Here is a 27598-nt window from a genome sequence, read left to right on the forward strand (position 1 = left end):
GTTGATTGGTTCCCGGCCTGAGTGGGGATTAACCATAAATTGATTATATCCTGTCTACAGCCCTCTAAACACAGGTTTAAAAATAAGGGGCCTGTAGACATGAAACAGTTTCCGTTACACTCCTTTAATACATTACAATTTACTTAAGACATACCGGTACTGTACTGACTTTTAGACCCATGATCTCTTCTATTGGCCACTTGTATTATAATGTTTTTTGTTTGTTCATTTAGCCATTTTTATGCTTGAAAATGCTTACTTTAGGCCAAAAATACATAGAATATGCTTTAAAACCAAGCCGCAGACTCAAAGCGTGGTGTAGCGAGGAGCGACTGTAGTCCATAAACACCATCGGGATGAACTAGAAGGGAGATTTGAGGTAAACCAGCAGGTCCTCACGCTTAACACCTGTGTTACATGTGTTTTATGTTGCACGATTGCACCAAGGAAAATTCCTAGTTTGTGAACCCGTTCTCAAACATTGGCAATAAAAAGTATTCTGATTCTAACAAGTGGAAACATTCCCACACTGCAAAAACTGAAATCTAAGTAAGATGAAATATCTCAAATAAGGGTGATATTTGCTTATTTTCTGTCTGATAAGATAATTCTTCTCACTAAGCAGATTTTATTGTAGAGTTTTACTTGTTTTAAGGGTTTTGGTCCTAAATGATCTCAGTAAGATATTACAGCTTGTTGCTGAGATTTGATGACCTATATTGAGTAAAACATGCTTGAAACTAGAATATCAACTGATGCAAAGCTGTGTCATCAACACTCACAAGTATAAAACTACTTTTTTAAAGTAATTTATTTCAAGCATGAAAAAAAAATCATGATGCCGAGCGCATATCATTATGTCAAGATAATGGCACTAGCATTTACTTAAAAGAATGTTTTTCATCTTATTGAGCAAAAAGGTCTCTTTTTTTCTACCAAGAAAAGTGCACTTGTTATTAGTGAGAAAATACTTATTTTAAAAGATATTTTGGGGTTCATTGAGGTTAGCTATTTTTACTTGTTTTGGAAAGTCTTGAGAAGCCGAATGTTCTTGTTCTATTGGCAGATAGTTTTGCTTAGTTCAAATAAAATACCCCTATTTTTTTTCTTGTTTTTGAACACTAACTTTTTGCCTTGCAGATTATGTCAAGATAATGGCACTCGCATTTACTTAAAAGAATGTTTTTCATCTTATTGAGCAAAAAGGTCTCTTTTTTTCTACCAAGAAAAGTGCACTTGTTATTAGTGAGAAAATACTTATTTTAAAAGGTATTTTGGGGTTCATTGAGGTTAGCTATTTTTACTTGTTTTGGAAAGTCTTGACAAGCCGAATTTTCTTGTGCTATTGGCGGATAATTTTGCTTAGTTCAAATAAAATACCCCTATTATTTTTTTCTTGTTTTTGAACATAAACTTTTTGCAGTGCAGAGTCAAAAATATCCCAACCTCTTGAAGTTCAAACTGCAAAAGGGAGAAACAACTCCATGTTTTCTCCCCTCAGCTACTTACGTGAGCAGCAACGAAACCAAGGTATTCTTGACATTTTTATTTAAACAGAGTGCAGTAACAAAGAAAAAAAAGCTATTATGTACAAGCAGGCGTCTGACCTGTGAGTGTTCGTTCTTTTTCTGTTGCGTACAAATAAAAGCCCCGCTCCTAAAAATTCATTCTTTGTAGTCGAGAAAGTGCTGCAGTCTCTTGCGGTGCTCGGCGGACATGTGAACAGCACTGAGGAAGCAAAAACAACACTATGAAAACCTAAAAATGTAAAAGACAGTCCCCTGCCACACCTACTTTAAGTGATCTCCAAAGGTGGTGGTTATTCGGTAAATGGCTGTCTTGAGCGTGGCCCTGAGAGCGAAACGCAGAGTCTTGTAGGCTGAGTCGCCCATGCTGCCCGTGGTCCTCACGGGTTTTGTGGAGGCGTGAGGCAGCTTGAAGTGTCGGTCAACCGCCTGGTAGAATAAGAGCAGCTGTCGGTACAATGCAGTGAGACAAACTACAAATAATAGAGCACAAGCGACCTCTTGAAGGAGCAGCAAACAGCTGAGAATGCTGGGTAACGTCGTCTGGACTACTCCAAAGTGGTCCTCTGAAAAGGAGGCTTGGACCAGGTAGGACAGTCCTGCAAGCCCAGAAGTTTCATAACCATACTGGGACCATAGAGGAAGTGAGCATCTTTTTACCTTCTAAAGCCCAGATGTGGGCCTGGCTGTCAGCAAAAAGCGCTTCACTAGAAGCCTCTGGAAGCTGGGCAATAAAATAAAAACATGCATGTGAACTGTTAAGTTGCAGTCTAACTTACCAGGGACTGAGTAGTGGACTCACCTTGTTGAACAAATATGCTATGAGCACCCGCTTTGACAGGAAGCTTTTGACCTGAAGAGGAAGAACAAAATGTTAGAATTTAAGTGAAAACATAACAACCTTCCACTCCTTTTTATGTGATCAGTAATTAACCTTTGTGTAATGTTCATATTGTTACTCAGCCAGCGTTTGTGGTTCTGATGCACACTTTTATGTTAAAATACTAAACAGATGTTTACCTTATCCCAATAAACATCTGTTCAGTATTTTAACATAAAAGTGTTTGATTGTGAGGCATTAAAAGACACAAAATGCAAGGGGTCCATCAGACCCACAAATGCTGGCTGAGTAACAACAATATGAACGTTGCACGGAAAATTTCTCTGCCAGTTTCTGCATCCCACAGGGATTCTTCTTTTGTGTTTCTGCACCTGCGGTTCCCACACAAGGTTGCAACATTGTTTGTCTGCTCTCATTTTCTCGCACATTTGTCCCTGTCCTCCTGCTGTGTGTGTGTGTGTGTGTGTGTGTGTGTGTGTGTGGTAGGGATGTCCCGATCCGATATTTGGATCGGATGCCGATATTTGCAAAAAAAATGCGTATCGGCAAGGCATGGGAAAATGCCGATCCAGATCCAGTTTAAAAAAATAAACTCCGGTCCGTGTTTTCCAACGCACCGATTTAAATAATACATTCCACTTTTCTGCTGCTCCCTAATTTCCGTTCCGCATTTTCCAGCACACCTTCAACACATCCACAGGTCTGGGGATTCTCACGCATTTGCTTTTAGCTGCGGACATTACACGACAGGCTCTTCTCACTCTTTCCTGTGTCTCCTTCTCACAGACAGAAAGCGCACCTTCTTACACACGTCACATACTGTCACGTCATACGTCACATACGTATACGTACTCCCCGAGCAGAGAGGTAGCAGCATGGCTAACGTTAGCTGTGATGCTAGCGCAGCCGCTAAGGTGCGCGCCTGTGCAATTGCGCTCCGGCGCACGGCAAATCATTGCCACAAACAAAATCAAATAAAAAAATAAGCGCATAACACACGGACACGACAGCGAAAACAGTTTCCGTCATCATTGTTCAAATATTGTAACGTCTGTCGAGACGCGTATCAAAATGCCGAGGCAAACATTTCCAAATCAACACCGTATGAAAAAAATAGTGATTTTTTTAGTTGTGATTTCCTTCTCTGCATGAAAGTTTAAAAGTAGCATATATTAATGCAGTATGAAGAAGAATGTTTTAATGTTGACACACAGAATCATCATACTGCTGTGATTATATGCATCAAGTGTTCATTCAAGGCTAAGGCAAAATATCGAGATATATATCGTGTATCGCAATATGGCCTTAAAATATCGCAATATTAAAAAGCCATATCGCCTAGCCCTAGTTCAATGATGCCATTTCTGTTTGTCATGTATAATTTTGTCTATTTTGTGTTTATCCTTGAATAAACAGGTCAGTTTCTTGTTACCAACCATTGTGTATTATTCAAACTCCCCTAATTCAGCTGGCTTGTTGTTATCAAGAGTACTAAAACCCTTTTCAACATGATTCTGACAACTAAGTAGGCTAAATAACTTTAAACTTTAATACATGCTCGGATAGGCCAGTATCGGTCAGTATTGGTATCGGATCGGAAGTGCAAAAACAATATCGGTATCGAATCGGAAGTGCAAAAACCTGGATCGGGACATCCCTAGTGTGTGGTACACAGAACATCAATTTCCACACTTCTATTAGTGGACCCGGACATCTTATATGTAATAGAAATGTGTAGGGAGGGTGTATGGTGTGTGGTCATTAAATATGTATTCTGATATATGTTCTTCACAGAAAATGAGCCAAAGTCAGTGAGTCTCAGTTTGAAAAATTAATTAATTGTATAATTTTTCTTTTAATAAAAAATGAAAACGGGTCCCACAGACCCGAACACCACACAAGGGTTAAAACAATAACAATAAAACATCGTTTTGTTACTGTAAAAATAATTGATTTATTAGGTGCTGAATAAATACCACTTTAGTTCCTTAAATAATTGTCTCTGCCAACCACTGACAATCAACAGTATATTTTTTTCAAAGTAATGATGAGCATTCATTTATTCATCATTTGTATGTCTTTTGCATTGTTTTCTGCATGTAAAACAATACATATTTTATAAAAAATTATATTTTTGGCTGCCTGTAATGGATTAATTGGATGTATATTTTGTGAAAAATGTTCTTGGTTTTGTAATACCGAAAAGCATACATATGATTTTGGAGTGTGGAATGTTAGAAAAGGTTGTATCAAGTGAAATTGGTCAAACAAAACAATACTACATATGAAAAGCACTAACCTATTTATTATCAACATCTATAATAGACTTATTCTGAGTGTTAATTTTTTTTAGCGACACCTGGTGGTCACAATAATTCATTACATGAGAGTACCGGTACGTTGTATGATGCAGACATGTTTGTTACAGGATACTTTCTAACACGAGACATCTTTGAAACATTGTATGTGAAAGTAATATGCGACTATAATTATTTGATACTTGTTTATATTGACAAATGTGTTTTAGACTGCAATATTGTTCATTGAAGGACACTTTTTACACCTGTCTAGCTTGTGTAGCTGCTATCTCCTAGTAGCCTATAGCCTACCATGTTTACCTTTTGTAAATGTCTTGACTAAAATACAAGAAAATACCAACTTGTGTGCTTATTGGCAAACATCTCTATGTTAACTGACTGTCCAGCTTTGCACAAATAAACACGCTACAGGACTGCTTGTATTGGAGCGCTTAGTTAGGAGATTTTACATGCAAGCTAATATTTTTTGACGATATCACACCGATATCAGATCGGGGCTTAATACAAATGTTATTTTGCTGCCTACTTGTAAAAAATTAAAAAAATTAATACAAAATCAAAATGCCTGCTTGATAATAAACGCCTGGAACTCTCAATAGTTGAGTAAATACACTTGCCCTCGAGACTATTTTAGGAAATACTGTAATCAAATAGGGACAATAAAAGGTAATGATGTCAGCGAAGACCGTAAAAAGTTTCAGTTCAGTATTGTAATGTTTTGCAGATGCATCCTACTTCAGCCCAAAGGCAAAGTTCCGTTTAGGACAACATTATTCTGATTCAGCACGCTAACATTGCAAGTACCTGCTCTTTTCGCTTGTGCAGGAACTGGGCCAGAAGGCTTGGTTTGTAGGCGCCCTGCTTGTGAAAGGGAAAGGGGGAGGGCGAAAGCAGCAAGCTGCCATTGGACTGCGAATCTGGAACAAGGCAATGACACAATAATAATATAATAATACATAAGCAAGCAGAAATATGTACGCTAGGGCTGGGCGATATGGCAAAAAAAAAAAATATCACAATTTTTTTCATATCTAATCTCGATTAATATCACAATTTTTTTCTTGAATTAAAGTGGATTGTCCAGTGCAGGATTATACTGAGTAGCCTTGCATCCCTACTGTTTAATACAGCAGTGTCTTGTAAAATACATTTCCACCATGTTTGATAGAGGCAATATATGTTAACAACTGTCATTTTGTTCATACCTATATTTGTGTTTACTAGAGGTGCAACAGTACAGGTAACCCACCCTACAGTCTGTACCTGGTTTTAGAGCCACGGTTTTTGCACCTTTTTTGGTACGTTATGTGGGGGTAAAGAGAACACCTTTTTTCCTCTTAGTTATTTAGTTTTTGTGCTTGCCATCACAAACATTCTGAAGTAAACAAAGTATATTTGGTATAGGGATTACTATAAGACTTATTTCAAGTTAACATTTATTTAGCAATTTTAGTAAATTATTAATTTTATTCTTTAATTAATTGTATACATCAGTGCAGGGCAAACACACAAGCGGTGACTCACATTGGAGTTTTTAAAACTCAAATGTTGTATCTTATATTGAATGAAAGTACATCAAAGTGCAGTTTGAATTTGAGGTACTGTAAAATAATGTAAACTAAAGTTTAATGACTGCCAGGAACAAAATATATATGTATTTTTTTTAATCCACAAACAAACAAAAAGAACAAAGTGTCTGTCTGCAGTTTTTTTTGTTTAATACAGGTATACTGATACTATTGCGCTTTTTACTCCAACATCTGGGACAGGTTTTTTTAGTACATGTTGTATGACAGGATGGAATCTTTGCAGACACAAACAAAAAGTCTGATTAAAAAAATATTTAGATATAAAATTGCGTTATGATTAAATTAGCGGGTGTGTTGATTCTCCCAGTCTGGACCAATACAGTCACACAGACGAGTGCCTACAAGTCCGCGTTCGGGGCAAGATTACTAGTGCGCTGCAGTAGATAGTGAAACTAAAGCCGCTGCTCCTTCTAAATGTTTTTGTTAGAGATGTCCGATAATGGCTTTTTTGCCGATATCCGATATTGTCCAACTCTTAATTACCGATTCCGATATCAACCGATACCGATATATACAGTCGTGGAATTAACACATTATTATGCCTAATTTTGTTGTGATGCCCTGCTGGATGCATTAAACAATGTAACAAGGTTTTCCAAAATAAATCAACTCAAGTTATGGAAAAAAATGCCAACATGGCACTGCCATATTTATTATTGAAGTCACAAAGTGCATTATTTTTTTTAACATGCCTCAAAACAGTAGCTTGGAATTTGGGACATGCTCTCCCTGAGAGAGCATGAGGAGGTTGAGGTGGGCGGGGTTGAGGGTAGCGGGGAGTGTATATTGTAGCGTCCCGGAAGAGTTAGTGCTGCAAGGGGTTCTGGGTATTTGTTCTGTTGTGTTACGGTGCGGATGTTCTCCCGAAATGTGTTTGTCATTCTTGTTTGGTGTGGGTTCACAGTGTGGCGCATATTTGTAACAGTGTTAAAGTTGTTTATACGGCCACCCTCAGTGTGACCTGTATGGCTGTTGACCAAGTATGCAGCGGGGAGTGTATATTGTAGCGTCCCGGAAGAGTTAGTGCTGCAAGGGGTTCTGGGTATTTGTTCTGTTGTGTTTATGTTGTGTTACGGTGTGGATGTTCTCCCAAAATGTGTGTCATTCTTGTTTGGTGTGGGTTCACAGTGTGGCGCATATTTGTCACAGTGTTAAAGTTGTTTATACGGCCACCCTCAGTGTGACCTGCATGGCTGTTGACAAAGTATGAATTGCATTCACTTGTGTGTGTGAAAAGCCGTAGATATTATTTGACTGGGCCGGCACGTAAAGGCAGTGCCTTCAAAGTTTATTGGCGCTCTGTGCTTCTCCCTACGTCCGGGTACACAGCGGCGTTTTAAAAAGTCATAAATTTTACTTTTTGAAACCGATACCGATAATTTCCGATATTACATTTTAAAGCATTTATCGGCCGATAATATCGGCAGTCTGATATCGGACATCCCTAGTTTTTGTTTCAACTTCTATGATAGTGTTAGTCATATTTCTTTATTTTGTTCTTCAGGGCAGCACCTACAGCTGTTTAAGGGGACGAGGCACAAGATCACGGTCAACAAAAGGCGGAATGTTCCATGCAGGATTATCCCAAGCATTTTTGCTTCCCTGTTTACTACTGCAGTAACTTCTAACAGACTTTTCGCCATGTTTGATTGAGCAAATATGCCAACAGCTGATTATTGTGATCGAACTAAAAATAATCGCAATCAACGATCACAATCATATAATCGCACTGCTTCTCACCTGTGGACGTAGACCACAGCTTTGGGCCCCTCCTCATGATGTGGGGACTCTGCACAGTGCCGTGCCACGGTGATCCTTGATCCACGTAAGCAGTGAGACGACGCAGGCTGGGTGACGTAAAGGGGCTGTCCATGTGAGGAGGGGTAAAGGGGGCTGTTAGAGGGCTCTGCGCCAGGTCGATGGCGGGGCGGCCGGCGACAGACGTGGGCATCTTGGGCAGGAAGGTGGTGGGATGCGGACTCATCAGATCCTCCAGGCCAGAAGATACTTTAATCAGAAACATTTCAGATCCTTTAATTGCCTTATAATGTACATCTAATAAGGGTGTAACGGTACGTGTATTTGTATTGAACCGTTTCGGTACGGGTGTTTCGGTTCGGTTCGGAGGTGTACCGAACGAGTTTCCACACGGACATATTAATTAGCGCACCGCACGTTGTGTAAACAATGCACACCAAGGCATGCTAGCAGCGACCGGGCTACGACAACAAAGCGAAAGTGGTTTGCCGACATTGTTCAGCAGCGGTAGGGTATGCTTCTGGCAACACGTCAAACATGCTAACCCATTTGAAGCGTCACCACCCCCAAGTGAACATCGCTTCAACGAAGAAAAAGACGAGCGTCGTGCAATCACCGCATTCAAGCAGCCTCTCCTCGGCGAGTCAGGCAGGGCTAAAGCAATAACAAATGCCGTTGGTGTTTTTATAGCAGCAGATTTAAGACCATATTGCATTAAAAACTAGATTTTGACCCACTTCTTCTTTCTGCAGACAATGTGGATAAAATGATTTTTCTGGCAAAAAACATGAAGATTGAGTGAAAGTCACCAAGGTTAAAGGCTGGGGGGAAAAAGAAAAGTTAATCTGAGGCTGAGTTGACTTGAAACTGTTTAATGTTGCACTTTTTCTATGTAGAAGAAAAGTTTTGTCATTTTATTTAATCCGAGCAACAACTTGAGGCAGTTTAATGTTGATTAACGTGGACCCTGTATCATGAATCAATTTAAGTGAACCCCGACTTAAACAAGTTGAAAAACTTATTGGGGTGTTACCATTTAGTGGTCAATTGTACGGAATATGTACTGTACTGTGCAATCTACTAATAAAAGTCTCAATCAATCAATCAAAAAAGCACTTTATATGTAGAAAGGTTTTGTTAAGAAACCATTCTGAGCTATATCTTATTTAGTTTTTATTTTATATATAGGGGACGGCGTGGCGAAGTTGGTAGAGTGGCCGTGCCAGCAATCGGAGGTTGCTGGTTACTGGGGTTCAATCCCCACCTTCTACCATCCAAGTCACGCCCGTTGTGTCCTTGGGCAAGACACTTCACCCCTTGCTCCTGATGGCTGCTGGTTAGCGCCTTGCATGGCAGCTCCCGCCATCAGTGTGTGAATGTGTGTGTGAATGGGTGAATGTGGTGATACTGTCAAAGCGCTTTGAGTACCTTGAAGGTAGAAAAGCGCTATACAAGTATAACCCATTTATCATTTATATATGTTGACCACATTAACCCTGGCAATGGACCCTGTGTGTATATGTATGTTATTGTTATGCTTAGCAATCATGACGGCCTGCTGTTGCACTGATCAGCCTAGTGGTGACTCACATCCATCACACACACAGCTATTTCTATTTTTGGGCAGAATTATTATAGTGTTCCCAATGTTAAAAGGATAAAGCCATCGTTTACAAATTTGGTAAATAAATAACCAAAAAATTTATATTTTGTTGTTTTCTTACTGTACCGTAAATGAACCGAACCGTGACCTCTAAACCGAGGTATGTACCGAACAGAAATTTGTGTACCGTTACACCCTTAACATCTAACTGTAACTACTTAGTGACCACTAGGGATGTCCCAATCCAGGTTTTTGCACTTCCGATCCGATACCGATATTGTTTTTGCATTTCCGATCCGATACCAATACTGACCGATACCGATACTGACCGATACTGGCCTATCCGAGCATGTATTAAAGTTTAAAGTTATTCAGCCTACTTAGTTGTCAGAATCATGTTGAAAAGGGTTTTAGTACTCTTGATAACAACTAGCCAGCTGAATTAGGGGAGTTTGAATAATACACAATGGTTGGTAACAAGAAACTGACCTGTTTATTCAAGGAGAAACACAAAATAGACAAAATTATACATGACAAACAGAAATGGCATCATTGAACTAGGGATGGGTGATATGGCCTTTTTTTAATATTGCGATATTTTAAGGCCATATTGCGATACACAATATATATCTCGATATTTTGCCTTAGCCTTGAATGAACACTTAATGCATATAATCACAGCAGTATGATGATTCTGTGTGTTTTGATTGATTGATTGAGACTTTTATTAGTAGGTTGCACAGTGAAGTACATATTCCGTACAATTGACCACTAAATGGTAACACACCAATAAGTTTTTCAACTTGTTTAAGTCGGGGTCCACTTAAATTGATTCATGATACAGATATATACTATCAGATATATACTATCATCATAATACAGTCATCACACAAGATAATCACATTGAATTATTTACATTATTTATAATCCAGGGTGTGGAGGGGGGCGCCGGATGTAAGTGTCAAAAAGACAGCCAAAAGGGTTTGATATGAGAATAAATCTAAAGTTAAAATATAGGGTAGAAATGCACCCATTTGCAGGAAATGTAGTCTTGATTTTCAAAATGTTCTTTCAAGGCATGCATGTCTACATTAAAACATTCTTCTTCATACTGCATTAATATATGCTACTTTTAAACTTTCATGCAGAGAAGGAAATCACAACTAAAAAAATCACAAATTTTTTCATACGGTGTTGATGTGGAAATTTTTTGCCTCAGCATTTTGATGGTGTGGACGTGTGGCATAGAATGGAGATAAGCGTCTCGACAGACGTCACAATATTTGAACAATGATGACGAAAACTGTTGTCTCTGTCGTGTCCGTGTGTCGAAAAATTTTTATTTGATTTTGTGCGTGGCATAGATTTGCCGTGCGCAGAGGACGTTTGAGCAGGCACGCACCTTAGCGACTGCGCTAGCATCACAGCTAACGTTAGCCATGCCGCTACCTCGCTCTCTGCTGGGAGAGGACGTATACGTATGTGACGTATGACGTGACAGTATGTGACGTATGACGTGACAGTATGTGATGTATGACGTGACAGTATGTGATGTATGACGTGACAGTATGTGACGTGTGTAAGAAGGTGCACTTGCTGTCTGTGAGAGGGAGACACAGGAAAGAGTGAGAAGAGTCTGTCGTGTAATGCCAGCAGCTAAAAGCAACTGCGTGAGAATTGTGGATGTGTTGAAGGTGTGCTGGAAAATGCGGAACAGAAATTACGGAGCAGCAGAAAAGTGGAATGTATTATTTAAATAGGTGCGTTGGAAAACACGGACCGGAGTTTTTTTTTTAAACTGGATCTGGATCGGCATTTTCCCATGCCTTGCCGATACGCAATTTTTGGCAAATATCGGCAGCCGATCCGATCCAAATATCGGATCGGGACATCCCTAGTGACCACTACATTAGGTACAACAGCCCAATCTAATAATGCCATTACAAAGATAATACTGCAATGTTTGAAGGTGTTTCTTTAATAATATTTTTAATGTAGACAGCATTAGTGTAAAAAGGCTGTTTAATATTGTGACCTCGAGTAAGACATGCGCAAATGTACCTATTGTTGTGGCCAATGCATCAAAAGAAAAAAAAACTTCAATTGTAAAATATAAAACATAAACAGAGTACCTACCCATGGACGTCTCTGACGAGGACTTTTCGCTCCCCGAAGACAGCGACTTGGCCCTGCCATTTGTGGCCACGCTGTCATGATACGTCACCAGTCGCTGTGTCAAGTCAGCCAGCAGCGACATACACTCCCTGCTGATGGTGTTCCAGTTGTGAGGATGACCACCTGAAAGAGGGAGTTTGAGATTGCCTTCAAATGTTGTTATGCTCAAGCCACACAAAACATTCAAAGCCAACAAACAAACCTGGCTGACTCAGGCTGAACACCTCGCAGCGACGCGACGGCGAGTGCTGAGAGAGTAATGCCAAGTCCTGCAGGGCTAGGAACTTTTTAGGAGAGAACTTGTTAGGTGAGATTCAGTACGATGCACATTTAAACACAACTGGGCCTGCAGGAGATAGCTGATTGACTACCTTTAAGATGGGCGGCTGGGGGTCGCTCAGAACTTTGGGAAGACATTGATGCAGGTCCTCAGTGAAAGACGACTGCAAAGGAAAGCTGTATCCCTGTAAAAGTTAATATTCCTCAATTAAAGACTAATTAATGTCAACTGAAGACTCCTGGCAGATTTACAACGTTCGTACAAGCGGTAAAAATGGATGGATGGATGGGTTCCTTATTCATACACATGTGAGACAACAGCAACACTGCCCTCTAGTGTCTACATAATGAAGCAAGACTATCATACAGTTAGAAAAAGAGAAAAACACCTCAGTGACAAAAATCCTGAAGAGCAGCAGGGTGATGTGCCAGCTGAAGAGCAGGAAGGTGGCACTGAGCCACAGATGGTAGAGCATTGACAAGTCCAAAAGTCCCGCGACAGTGTCCAGACGATGAGCGGAGCTTGAGGGAAAGACAAGAACAATAATGTGTAAACACTGTGAGGGCGGAGACACTTCAGCTTTAAACCCAATGACTGACCTGTCAATGTATAGATTAAATGTTTTACAGATCCATTCCCTTGGAATATAACCTGTCAATACAAAGCATAAAGAGAGTGAGTTCTGACAGCCCTAATAAAATGTACAAAAAAAAGAAAAAAAGAAAAGGAAGTAAATCAAAATCAGTTCAATGATAAAGGTAAACTGCACTTTTTAATGTTGCCTATCATTCACAATTTCTATGCAAGACAAAAACATGTTTTTCTCTTTTTTATGCATTGTAATTTGTAGTACGGTATTTAACTCGTACTAGTCGGCTAATAACGTAACTAGGGGGAGTCATCTATTGCCCCCTTAAAGACTCCCCACAAAAACGCCAACAATACTTCATGTTAAATTGGAGATTTTTAGAGCTCTTTATAGGCAGAATAGATTGAATGTCCATAACCTGCATTGTTAGCCATTTCTTGCTAGAGTTTATTTATCAGTTAGAATGCACACAAAAAAAGAAAGACATACAGCTATTTTCATAATAATAGCAGTGTGTTTAAAAAGGTGAGTAAACCTCAAAATTATTCAAATAAATTGTATTTTAATGAACACAAATGCATTGGGGACACTGCACATTCTATTTCAAAGCAAGAAAATTGGAAAAAGGTAATTGAATTTGATATTTTACAAAAAGTCAATAAATATAAAACAGAAAAATAGCAGTGCTGACATATTTCTTTACAAAACTCAAATGTACTGTATAAACTAAGAAAGGCTTGCATATTCAACTTTCTTGAGAATCATTAACTAATATTTAGTTGCATAACCACGGTTTCTGATAAATGCTTCACATCTGTGGCACATGGAGTCCACCAACTTCTGGCACCGGTCAACAGGTATTGCAGCCCAGGACAATTGTACTACGTTCCACAATTCCTCTGCATTTTTTGGTTTTGCCTCATGAACAGCATTTTTTATGTCAGCCCACAAGTTTTCAATGGGATTAAGGTCCGGGTATTGTGCTGGCCACTCCATTACTTGAATTCTGTTTGTCTGAAACCATGATTTTGCTCGCTTGCTGGTGTGTTTCGGGTCATTGTCTTGTTGAAACACCCATTTCAAGGGCATTTCCTCTTCAGCATTTGGCATCATGACTTCTTCTAGTATTCTGATGTACTCAAACTGATCCATGATGCCTGATATGCGATAAATAGGACGAACACCATAGTACGAGAAACATCCCTATATCATGATGCTTGCACCACCATGCTTCACCGTCTTCACTGTGTACTGTGGCTTGAATTCAGTGTTTGCAGGATGTCTGACAAACTGTCTGTGGCCCTTGGACTCAAAAAGAACAATCTTACTCTCATCAATCCACAAAATATTACGTCATTTCTTTTTAGGCCAGTCAATGTGTTCTTTGGCAAATTGGCACACGTCTTTTTTTTTAACAATGGGACTTTGTGGGGGCTTCTTGCTGGTAGCTTGGCTTCACATAGACGTGGTCTGATTGTTCCAGTACTCACAGGCCATCTTAGATCTTCTTTGATTCTCCTGGAGCTGATCATTGGCTGAGCCTTTGCCATTTTGGTTATTCTCCCATCCATTCGAATAGTCGTTTTTCTTCCTCGCCTTTCTGGTTTCGGCTGCCATTTTAAAGCGTTTGATATCATTTTAGCTGAACAGCCTATCATTTTCTGCACTTCTTTATAGGTTTTCCCCTCTTTTATTACTTTCTTAATCAAAGAACGATCTTCTGAACAGTGTCTGGAACGACCCATTTTACTCTGTTTTTCAAGGACAAATGCACCGCCAGCATATACAGCGTCAGTTGCCTTGATCCTTAAAGGGGAACATTATCACCAGACCTATGTAAGCGTCATTATATATCTTGATGTTGCAGAAAAAAGACCATATATTTTTTAAACCGATTTCCGAACTCTAAATGGGTGAATTTTGGCGAATTAAACGCCTTTCTATTATTTGTGACATCACATCGGGAAGCAATCCGCCATTTTCTCACTTTCGTCGGTGTGTTGTCGGAGGGTGTAACAACACGAACAGGGACGGATTCAAGTTGCACCAGTGGCCCAAAGATGCGAAAGTGGCAAGATATTGGACGAAATTTGTTCAAAATATGAGGGTGTGGGGAAAGCCGACGAAATGGTCAGTCGTTTGTTCCGCACACTTTACCGACGAAAGCTATGCTACGACAGAGATGGCAAGAATGTGTGGATATCCTGCGACACTCAAAGCAGATGCATTTCCGACGATAAAGTCAAAAAATCTGCCGCCAGACCCCCATTGAATCTTCCGGAGTGTGTGAGCAATTCAGGGACAAAGGACCTCGGTAGCACGGCAAGCAATGGCGGCAGTTTGTTCCCGCAGACGAGCGAGCTAAACCCCCTGGATGTCTTGGCTCACACCGTCCCTTATGCCACCGAAGATGATCAAGAGAAGAATATCGACTCTAGCTTCCCTGGCCTGCTGACATCAACTCCAAAACTGGACAGATCAGCTTTCAGGAAAAGAGAGCGGATGAGGGTATGTCTACAGAATATATTAATTGATGAAAACTTTATTCATTACTCGCGGTTTTACGTAAATTATTATACATAAACTGTGTTTACCAATAATTTAGCTTAAAAACATTTTTTTTCTTCAATCATTCGAGTACATTCGGGTAGTCTTGTGTAATGCAGTATTTTGTGTCTATTTAGGTATAACCTGAGTGCTGAAATCGTGGAAAAATATATGTTCTTAGCACGCCAGAAATAGGCTGTCTGCACTCTCAAAGTGCATGTTGTTGCCAAATGTATTTCATATGTTGTAAACCTAGTTCATAGTTGTTAGTAATTATCTTATCAGACAGTGTTAAGCCGCTGAAATCAGAGTCTGAATCCAAGCTAATGTCGCTATACCTTGCGGTTTGTTTATATTGGCATCACTGTGTGACGTCACAGGAAAATGGACGGGTGTATATAACGATGGTTAAAATCAGGCACTTTGAAGCTTTTTTTAGGGATATTGCGCGATGGGTAAAATTTTGAAAAATTTAATAAGCCACTGGGAACTGATTTTTAATGGTTTTAACCATTCTGAAATTGTGATAATGTTCCCCTTTAAATAAGGGCCACCTGTTTAACACCTTTTTTTTTCACATAATCAATGACCTCACTTATGGAACTCAGCACTGCTATTTTTTTTAACACGCCCCTTTCAGTAAATGATTCAGTTTCACAGAATCTGCAGCATGCATGTCATGCCTGTTTTCTATACCTTTACTAAACCTTTTAGAAACTTACTTGCACTGTAGAAGTTGAAATTCTAACAAAAACAGTGATTTATCTTGCTAGTGATGTGGGACTGCTATTATTTTGAACACAACTGTATGTGTGCTTGTCTCACATAGATTGTGAATGATAGGCAAAATTCCTAAATAAAGTGTAGTTACCTTATACTCAGTTTCTGTGTGTGTGTGTGTGTGTGTGTGTGTGTGTGTGTGTGTGTGTGTGTGTGTGTGTGTGTGTGTGTGTGTGTACAGGAAGGCAAACTTACCCAAAAAGAAATACACTATGATGTAGTTCCTCACGGAGTATAGTGCTTGAGTGGCGCTGCACTTCACCACCAGTGACAAGGACCCCTTAAAGTGAATATACTTGTATTGCTAAGGAAGGGGGGGAGAGAAAGTGTGCTCAAAATTGTTCAACAAACCAGATTGTGAAAGGTAAACACGCTTTGACACGACGCACCTGAACGGTGTGGAAAGAGACGTAATTGACGTTGTGGATCACACCAAACAGGCTGTGTGAAAAGCCAACAAAGGCTCCCGCTAGCAAGAGAACGAGGTGGTACTCGTTCAAACACATCTGAGAAACACTGTGCAGACAATTATTAGCGACGTGTTAGCATAATGAACTTATTATTTATCATTCTCTCGCGGTCCGTCAGCTTACCCCTCACTGTGGGCGCACGGATATCCCACCATCTCGTATCTGCCCCCGATGGTGACGGTGGAACACCAGGCAACGATGATACCCATGACACAGTGGATTAGGGAGTTGGCCACGTGACGAGGGTGAAGCAGCTGAGCTAAAAGGGAAATTTTGGAACAGGCGATGGTTGGGACCACTAAGGGGAAGCAGACCAAATACTGTATTAGAGCACAATAACCAGGTTTAAACTCCAATCGGACTCCTCTGTGTGGAGTTTACATGTGCTCCACTTGTATGCATGGGTTTATTCAGGCTTCCCCAAAATATGCATGTTAGGCTAATTGGAATCTCTAAATTGTCCAAACATATACAGTAGTGGTCAAAAGTTTAGATACACTTGTAAAGAACATAATGTCATGGCTGTCTTGAGTTTCCAATCATTTCTACAACTCTTATTTTTTTGTGATAGAGTGATTGGAGCACATACTTGTTGGTCGCAAAAAACATTCATGAAGTTTGTTTCTTTTATAAATGTATTATGGGTCTACTGAAAATGTGAGCAAATGTGCTGGGTCAAAAGTATACATACAGCAATGGTAATATTTGCTTACATGTCCCTTGGCAAGTTTCACTGCAATAAGGCGCTTTTGGGAGCCATCCACAAACTTCTGATGGAATTTTTGACCACTCATCTTGACAAAATTGGTGCAGTTCAGCTAAAATTGTTGGTTTTCTGACATGGACTTGTTTCTTCAGCATTGTCCACACTTTTAAGTCAGGACTTTGGGAAGACCATTCTAAAACCTTAATTCTAGCCATTCCTTTACCACTTTAGACGTGTGTTTGGGGTCACTGTCCTGTTGGAACACCTAACTGCGCACAAGACCCAACCTCTGTGCTGATGATTTTAGCTTGTCCTGAAGAATTTGGAGTTAATCCTCCTTTTTATTGTCCCATTTACTCTCTGTAAAGCACCAGTTCCATTGGCAGCAAAACAGGCCCAGAGCATAATACTACCACCAGTTGTAGAAATAATTGGAAACGCAAGACAGCCATGACACTATGTTCTTTACAAGTGTATGTAAACTTTTGACCACGACTGTACATGTGAGCATGAATGGATGTTTGTCTATATTGTGTGCCATGTGATTGACTGGAGAACAGTCCGGCATGTAAGGAAGATGAGCACTACAGAAAATGATAGGATGAGTATAGGAATGTCCCGATCCAGGTTTTTGCACTTCCGATCCGATACCGATATTGTTTTTGCACTTCCGATCCGATACCGATACTGACCGATACTGGCCTATCCGAGCATGTATTAAAGTTTAAAGTTATTTAGCCTACCGTACTTAGTTGTCAGAATCATGTTGAAAAGGGTTTTAGTACTCTTGATAACAACTAGCCAGCTGAATTAGGGGAGTTTGAATAATACACTGACCTGTTTATTCAAGGATAAACACAAAATAGACAAAATTATACATGACAAACAGAAATGGCATCATTGAACTAGGGCTGGGCGATATGGCCTTTTTTTAATATTGCGATATTTTAAGGCCATATTGCGATACACAAAATATATCTCGATATTTTGCCTTAGCCTTGAATGAACACTTGATGCATATAATCACAGCAGTATGATGATTCTGTGTGTTTTGATTGATTGATTGGGACTTTTATTAGTAGGTTGCACAGTGAAGTACATATTCCGTACAATTGACCACTAAATGGTAACACCCCAATAAGTTTTTCAACTTGTTTAAGTCGGGGTCCACTTAAATTGATTCATGATACAGATATATACTATCAGATATATACTATCATCATAATACAGTCATCACACAAGATAATCACATTGAATTATTTACATTATTTATAACCCAGGGTGTGGAGGGGGGTGCCGGATGTTAGTGTCAAAAAGACAGCCAAAAGAGTTTGATATGAGAATAAATCTAAAGTTAAAATATAGGGTAGAAATGCATCCATTTGCAGGAAATGTAGTCTTGATTTTCAACATTTTCTTTTAAGGCTTGCATGTCTACATTAAAACATTCTTCTTCATACGGCATTAATATATGCTACTTTTAAACTTTCATGCAGAGAAAGAAATCACAACTAAAAAAATCACAAATTTTTTCATACGGTGTTGATCTGGAAATTTTTGCCTCTGCATTTTGATGGTGTGGACGTGTGGCACCGAACGGAGATAAGCGTCTCGACAGACGTTATAATATTTGAACAATGATGACGAAAACTGTTTTCTCTGTCGTGTCGGTGTGTCGAAAATTGTTATGCGCTTATTTTTTTATTTGATTTTGTGCGTGGCATATAATTGCTATGCGCAGAGGACGTTTAAACAGTGCGCAATTGCACAAGCGCGCACCTTAGAGAGAACGTTGGTCACACGGCTGCGCTAGCATCACAGCTAACGTTAGCCATGCTGCTACCTCTCTGCTCGGGGAGGGCTTATACGTATGTGACGTATGACGTGACAGTATGTGACGTATGACGTGACAGTATGTGACGTATGACGTGACAGTATGTGACGTGTGTAAGAAGGTGCGCTTGCTGTCTGTGAGAAGCACAGACACAGAAAAGAGTGAGAAGAGCCTGTCGTGTAATGCCAGCAGCTAAAAGCAACTGTTAGAATCCACAGACCTGTGGATGTATTGAAGGTGTGCTGGAAAATGCGGAACGGAAATTATAGGGAGCAGCAGAAAAGTGGAATGTACTATTTAAATAGGAGCAGAGTTGTTGTTTTTTAACTGGATCTGGATCGGCATTTTCCCATGCCTTGCCGATACGCATTTTTTTGCAAATATCGGCGGCCGATCCGATCCAAATATCGGATCGGGACATCCCTAGATGAGTATAATACATTAACAAAAAATCCATCCATCCGTTTTTTACCGCTTGTCCCTTTTGGGGTCGCGGGGGGTGCTGGAGCCTATCTCAGCTGCATTCGGGCGGAAGGCGGGGTACACCCTGGACAAGTCGCCACCTCATCACAGGGCCAACACAGATAGACAGACAACATTCACACACTAGGGCCAATTTTAGTGTTGCCAATCAACCTATCCCTAGGTGCATGTTTTTGGCGGTGGGAGGAAGCCGGGGTACCCAGAGGGAACCCACGCAGTCACGGGGAGAACATGCAAACTCCACACAGAAAGATCCCGAGCCCAAGATTGAACTCAGGACTCATCAGGAGATCATTATTTTTGAAAACTCAATCAAACAGTTGGATTACAGAGGCAATACTAAATGTATACTAGCAGATTTGAACTCTGCTCACCTGTATAATACTCATAGATCAGGAACCCAACCATGATGGTCACAGTGCAAAGCAAGATAAAGGAGAAAATGGCACTTGTGCTTGTCAAGATGGACAAACATTCTGTCAGAAGGGGGAAAAACAAGACATTTAGCTTCAATGGAGACTGGAATATAAATACTTGAATGGGGAACTATGAAGAATGCTGACTTACCTGATATGGTCTGGAGTGGGAGAAGAAGACTGAATCTGCTGAGGATGATAAAAACTGCAGTGGTGGGAGGCAACAACAGGACAGCCCAGGCGATGCTGGCCGCAGCCCTCCAGCATATCACCTGAAATGAAATGAGCACATTTCTCAACTGTAAGAACTATGGTTACCATGAATTGATTAACGTGGACCCCGTGTGTGGTGTTCGGGTCTGTGGGACCCGTTTTCATTTTTTATTAAAAGAAAAATGATACAATTAATTAATTTTTCAAACTGAGACTCACTGACTTTGGCTCATTTTCTGTGAAGAACATATATCAGAATACATATTTAATGACCACACACCATACACCCCTCTACACAATTCTATTACATATAAGATGTCCAGGTCCACTGGACTTGGGGCTAATAGAAGTGTGGAAATTGATGTTATGTGTACCACACACACACACACACACACACCTAGACAGCAGGAGGACAGAGTGTAGGTACACAGAACATCAGAGGGTCAAATGTGTGAGAAAATGAGAGCAGACAGTGTTGACAAACAATGTTGCAACCTTGTTTGGGAACCGCAGGTGCAGAAACACAAAAGAAGAATCCCTGTGGGATGCAGAAACTGGCAGTGAAATTTTCCGTGCAATGTTCATATTGTTGTTACTCAGCCAGCGTTAAACAGATGTTTTACCTTATCCCAATAAACATCTGTTCAGTCTGTAGACTGACCATACGTCCTCTTTTCCCAGGACATGTCCTCTTTTGCGGGGCTGTCCGGGCGGAGTTTCTTAAATGCCTCAAATGTCCGGCATTTTGAGTTATGGTTGCGTGTATTTTCAATGTACGTTCAGGGTTAAGAAGGGGTTGAAAACAAAACTAATTGTGAAGGTGTACGCACGCAGTAGAATTCGTGAGGGAGGGGCAGAGACAGGGAGAGCAAAAGAGTTATGATTAACGCGCACGTGTCGCCAGGCTCTGCTTTTTATCAATAGATTTATCAGATTTAATTTTTTATCATCTATAGCAGGGGTGTCAAAAGTGTGCCCCGGAGGCCATTTGCGGCCCACAGCTAATGTTTTAAAAGCCCACGGCACATTCTAAAAATACTATTAAAATAAACAAAAACATAACAAAAGTGAAATAAAAAAGCTTAAAGGTGAAATGTAATTTAGAAAAAGTTGCAATAATGACTAACAAAGCTGGGTTTTTTTCTTTCAAACTGTCATTGCTCAAAACATAATATTGAATCAAAATCAATGTTATTATGAATTATTGACCTAGCCATGGTTCCCATTACCTCACATCAAATATTCCACTTTGAAAAATATTTTTTGTGGAAGATCTTGCATATTTTGTGTGTTTGCCATTAAAAACATAGTTTTGTTTGACCAAAAAGAGCGGAAAACATCCATCCACCCATCCATTTTCTACCGCTTATTCCCTTCGGGGTCGCTGGAGCCTTCCTCAGCTACAATCGAGCGGAAGGCGGGGTACACCCTGGACAAGTCGCCACCTCATCACAGGGCCAACACAGATAGACAGACAACATTCACACTCACACACTAGAGCCAAACAAACAAACAAAAAAACCACATAAAAAAACTAAAACATTTTGAAATGAGGGATAGATCTGAAGTTGATGTAGACTCCAGAGATTTAAGCGTTAAATATAAAATGTATGTATGCCCTGGCACACCATTATCATCATTTCATGACCCAAGCAAAACACTTTTTACACTTTTATACTGAAATGAATACAGCTACAACTTATTAAATAAAAACATAGAAAAAAAACTACCAGCAGTGGTAAAGTTCAGATCCATGAAGGAAAGAAAAAAGTGAATGAATGTTTATAACTGAATACATTAGGGATGTCCCAATCCAGGTTTTTGCACTTCCGATCCGATACCGATATTGTTTTTGCACTTCCGATCCGATACCGATACTGACCTATCTGAGCATGTATTAAAGTTTATAGTTATTTAGCCTACTTAGTTGTCAGAATCATGTTGAAAAGGGTTTTAGTACTCTTGATAACAACTCGTCAGCTGAATTAGGCGAGTTTGAATAATACACAATGGTTGGTAACAAGAAACTGACCTGTTTATTCAAGGATAAACACAAAACATACAAAATTATACATGACAAACAAAAATGGCATCATTGAACTAGGGCTGGGCGATATGGCCTTTTTTTAATATTGCGATACTTTAAGGCCATATTGCGATACACGATATATATGTGGATATTTTGCCTTAGCCTTGAATGAACACTTGATGCATATAATCACAGCAGTATGATGATTATATGTGTCTACATTAAAACATTCTTCTTCATACTGCATTAATATATGCTACTTTTAAACTTTCATGCAGAGAAGGAAATCACAACTAAAAAAATCACTATTTTTTTCATACGGTGTTGATGTGGAAATGTTTGCCTGGGCATTTTGATGGTGTGGACGTGTGGCACCGAATGGAGATAAGCGTCTCGACAGACGTTACAATATTTGAACAATGACGACGAAAACTGTTTTCTCTGTCGTGTCCGTGTGTCGAAAATTGTTATGCGCTTATTTTTTTATTTGATTTTGTGCGTGGCATAGATTTGCCGTGTGCAGAGGAGGCATGAGCAGTGCGCAATTGCACAGGCGCGCACCTTAGAGGGAAGGTTGCTCGCACGGCTGCGCTAGCATCACAGCTAACGTTAGCCATGCTGCTACCTCTCTGCTGGGAGAGGGCGTATACGTATGTGACGTATGACGTGACAGTATGTGACGTATGACGTGACAGTATGTGACGTATGTCGTGACAGTATGTGACGTGTGTAAGAAGGTGCGCTTGCTGTCTGTGAGAGGGAGACACAGGAAAGAGTGAGAAGAGCCTGTCGTGTAATGCCAGCAGCTAAAAGCAACTGCGTTAGAATCCACAGACCTGTGGATGTGTTGAAGGTGTGCTGGAAAATGCGGAACGGAAATTATAGGGAGCAGCAGAAAGTGGAATGTACTATTTAAATAGGTGCGTTGGAAAACACAGAGTGGAGTTTTTTTTTGTTTTTTTTTAATATAAATTGGATCTGGATACACATTTTTTTGCAAATATCGGCGGCCGATCCGATCCAAATATCGGATCGGGACATCCCTAGAATGTTTATAACTGAATACATTTACATATGTATACAAATTAGTTTTTTTTTTTTTTAATGAATTAAGTAACGTTTATGACAACCTTTTTCCAAAACACAATATAGAATGTGAGATAATAATAACTGGGATTTATATAGCGCTTTTCTAAGTACCCAAAGTCGCTTTACATGTAGAACCCATCATTCGTTCACACCTGGTGGTGGTAAGCTACTTTCATAGCCACAGCTGCCCTGGGGTAGACTGACGGAAGCGTGGCTGCAATTTGCGCCAACGGCCCCTCCGACCACCACCTGTCATTCATCATTCAATTCACCGGTGTGAGTGGCACCGGGGGCAAAGGGTGAAGTGTCCCGCCCAAGGACACAACGGCAGCGATTTTTGGATGGTAAGAGGCGGGGAGCGAACCTGCAACCCTCAGGTTTCTGGCACGGTTGCTCTACCCACTACGCCATGCCGCCCCCAGATATAACAGGATAATGCATGCGCTTATCAATTTTTTTCAAAACGCTTACAAAAATGTATCCAATATTTGGATCGGATCGGGACATCCCTAGAATGTTTATAACTGAATACATTTACATATGTATACAAATTAGTTTTTTGTTTTTTTTAATGAATTAAGTAACGTTTATGACAACCTTTTTCCAAAACACAATATAGAATGTGAGATATAACAGGATAATGCATACGCTTATAATTTTTTTTCAAAACGCTCACAAAAATTTACTGTGGGACCCCATTTTGAAAACTCCTAGCGAGGAGAAAAAATGCTTTATTTAAATAAATATATTATTTATAAAGCAAGTTCAAGTATCATTGGCACATTTTCACCTAGTCCCGGCCTTGGCACGCATATATGTGTCCTCTTTTGGGGATTTCACAATATGGTCAGCCTACACTTCAGTATTTTAACATAAAACTGTTTGATTATGAGCCATTAAAAGTAGGGATGTCCCGATCCGATATTTGGATCGGATCGGCTGCCGATATTTGCCAAAAATTGCGTATCGGTAAGGCATGGGAAAATGCCGATCCAGATCTAAAAAAAACTCCGGTCCATGTTTTCCAACGCACCGATTTAAATAATACATTCCACTTTTCTGCTGCTCCGCAATTTCCGTTCCGCATTTTCCAGCACACTTTCAACACATCCACAGGTCTGTGAATTCTCACGCAGTTGCTTTTAGCTGCTGGCATTACACAACAGGCTCTTCTCACTCTTTCCTGTGTCTCCCTCTCACAGACAGCGAGCGCACCTTCTTACACACGTCACATACTGTCACGACATACGTCACATACTGTCACGACATACGTCACATACTGTAACGTCATACGTCACATACGTATACGTCCTCCCCGAGCAGAGAGGTAGCAGCATGGCTAACGTTAGCTGTGATGCTAGCGCAGCCGTGCGAGCAACGCTCCCTCTAAGGTGCTCGCCTGTGCAATTGCGCACTGTTTAAGCGTCCTCTGCGCATAGCAAATCTATGCCACGCACAAAATCAAATAAAAAAAATAAGCGCATAACAATTTTCGACACACGGACACGACAGAGACAACGGTTTTCGTCATCATTGTTCAAATATTGTGACGTCTGTCGAGACGCTTATCTCCATTCGGTGCCACACGTCCACACCATCAAAATGCCGAGGCAAAAATTTCCACATCAACACCGTATGAAAAAATTAGTGATTTTTTTAGTTGTGATTTCCTTCTCTGCATGAAAGTTTAAAAGTAGCATATATTAATGCAGTATGAAGAAGAATGTTTTAATGTAGACATGCAAGCCTTGAAAGAACATTTTGAAAATCAAGACTACATTTCCTGTAAATGGGTGCATTTCTACCCTATATTTTAACTTTAGATTTATTCTCATATCAAACTCTTTTGGCTGTCTTTTTGACACTTAGATCAGGCGCCCTCCTCCACACCCTGGATTATAAATAATGTAAATAATTCAATGTGATTATCTTGTGTGATGACTGTATTATGATGATAGTATATATCTGAATAGTATATATCTGTATCATGAATCAATTTAAGTTGAAAAACTTATTGGGGTGTTACCATTTAGTGGTCAATTGTACGAAATATGTACTTCACTGTGCAACCTACTAATAAAAGTCCCAATCAATCAATCAAAACACATAGAATCATCATACTGCTGTGATTATATGCATCAAGTGTTCATTCAAGGCTAAGGCAAAATATCGAGATATATATCGTGTATCGCAATATGGCCTTAAAATATCGCAATATTAAAAAAAGGCCATATCGCCCAGCCCTAGTTCAATGATGCCATTTCTGTTTGTCATGTATAATTTTGTCTATTTTGTGTTTATCCTTGAATAAACAGGTCAGTTTCTTGTTACCAACCATTGTGTATTATTCAAACTCCCCTAATTCAGCTGGCTAGTTGTTATCAAGAGTACTAAAACCCTTTTCAACATGATTCTGACAACTAAGTAGGCTAAATAACTTTAAACTTTAATACATGCTCGGATAGGCCAGTATCGGTCAGTATCGGTATCGGAAATGCAAAAACAATATCGGTATCGGATCGGAAGTGCAAAAACCTGGATCGGGACATCCCTAATTAAAAGCCACAAAATGCAACGGGTCCATCAGACCCACAAACGCTGGCTGAGTAACAACAATATGAACATTACACAAGGGTTACACAAGTTGAAAAACTTATTCGGGTGTTACCATTTAGTGGTCAATTATACGGAATATGTACTGTACTGTGTAATCTACTAATAAAAGTCTCAATCAATGGTGTTTACTGTCAATAGGCGTATGGCATCAAACTCCTAGTTCAGGAGAGTTAAAAGTGTATGATATTTGTATAAAAGCAAATGCCAGTGAATATATATAAACATAAACACTCTTGTAAAATATGAACTTAAGGGTATAAAAAGTAGGCTAACTGGCTCAAACTAGCGTAAACAACAAGGCTAACGTTAGCATGCTAGCTGACGCCGTGTATATTAACAACATATATTAACAACAAAAAGCGGGCTTTTGGAAGACACGTTGACTCACCTTGCGAACAAACCAACAACTTTGATCGGAAAACATGAGTGTTGCAGCAGAGAGCAGAAGTATTTATTTGGGCTTTGCGGCTGTCAAAACTACGAAACCACTCAAATGTCCATGCCGCGCCACATTCATTCATAGGACCTCCGGAAGGACCCCTCGGCGTCAGTAGGGGTGTCTTAATTACTGCCTGTTTAAAAAAGAAATGAAAACATCCATCCATTCCTGATCTAGCGCTTGTCGCCACCATATGTCAGGGCAAACATTGTTTACAAAAACAAAATTAACGACTAAATGGGGAATACTACCATGAATTGATTAACGTGGACCCCGACTTAAACAAGTTGAAAAACTTATTCGGGTGTTACCATTTAGTGCAGTGGTCCCCACAAGAAATACATTTTTTTTTTAAAATACTTTTTTTATTTTTATTAAATCAACATAAAAAAGACAAGATACACTTACAATTAGTGCACCAACCCAAAAAAAACTCCCTCCCCCATGTATACTCATTCACACTCATTCGCACAAAAAGGTTGTTTCTTTCTGTTATTAATATTCTGGTTCCTACATTATATATCAATATAGATCAATACAGTCTGCAGGGATACAGTCCGTAAGCACACATGATTGTATTTTTTATGACAATAACAAACAAACAAAACAAAACAAAACAAAAAAAATGTTCAAGCGTTGACCAGTCCGCAGTTACAAAAAGGTTGGGGACCACTGATTTAGTGGTCAATTGTACGGAATATGTACTGTACTGTGCAATCTACTAATAAAAGTCTCAATCAATCAATCAAACTTTACGGAATATAAGTAGGTCTTATTTTTTTGGAATTTTTAATACATCCATCCATTTTCTTCCGCTTATCCGAGGTCGGGTCGCGGGGGCAGCAGCCTAAGCAGAGAAGCCCAGACTTCCCTCTCCCCAGCCACTTCGTACAGCTCCTCCCGGGGGATCCCGAGGCGTTTCCAGGCCAGCCGGGAGACATAGTCTTCCCGACGTGTCCTGGTTTTGATTGATTGATTGATTGAAACTTTTATTAGTAGATTGCACAGTAAAGTACATATTCCGTACAATTGACCACTAAATGGTAACACCCGAATATGTTTTTCAACTTGTTTAAGTTGAAATCAATTCATGGTACAAATATATACTATCAGCATAATACAGTCATCCCACGAGTTAATCATCAGAGTATATACATTGAATTATTTACATTATTTACAATCCGGGGGGTGGGATGAGGAGGGTTTAGTTGATATCAGCACTTCAGTCCTCAACAATTATATCGTCAAAGAAATGGACATTGAAACAGTGTAGGTCTGACTTGGTAGGATATGTACA

At 39.8% G+C, this 27598-nt stretch overlaps 1 protein-coding gene across 1 annotated transcript; it reads right to left on the reverse strand.

Annotated features, from left to right (window-relative positions):
- Window positions 1-1531: 1531 nt before the first annotated feature.
- Window positions 1532-26417, reverse strand: ndc1 (NDC1 transmembrane nucleoporin). The gene is made up of 18 exons (XM_061979854.1): window positions 26251-26417; window positions 20067-20187; window positions 19874-19975; window positions 16600-16774; window positions 16396-16522; window positions 16202-16310; window positions 12690-12741; window positions 12479-12611; window positions 12182-12274; window positions 12013-12094; window positions 11772-11933; window positions 8015-8281; window positions 5490-5602; window positions 2329-2379; window positions 2187-2250; window positions 2025-2125; window positions 1795-1955; window positions 1532-1728 (listed from the first exon to the last, which is right to left on the reverse strand). Exons 1-18 carry the CDS (start codon window positions 26284-26286, stop codon window positions 1665-1667), a joined length of 2013 nt encoding a protein of 670 aa, XP_061835838.1. The 5' UTR covers window positions 26287-26417; the 3' UTR covers window positions 1532-1664.
- Window positions 26418-27598: the final 1181 nt, after the last annotated feature.

The sequence above is a fragment of the Nerophis lumbriciformis genome, linkage group LG19 (assembly GCF_033978685.3).
Source record: "Nerophis lumbriciformis linkage group LG19, RoL_Nlum_v2.1, whole genome shotgun sequence".
Taxonomy (NCBI): Eukaryota; Metazoa; Chordata; class Actinopteri; order Syngnathiformes; family Syngnathidae; genus Nerophis; species Nerophis lumbriciformis.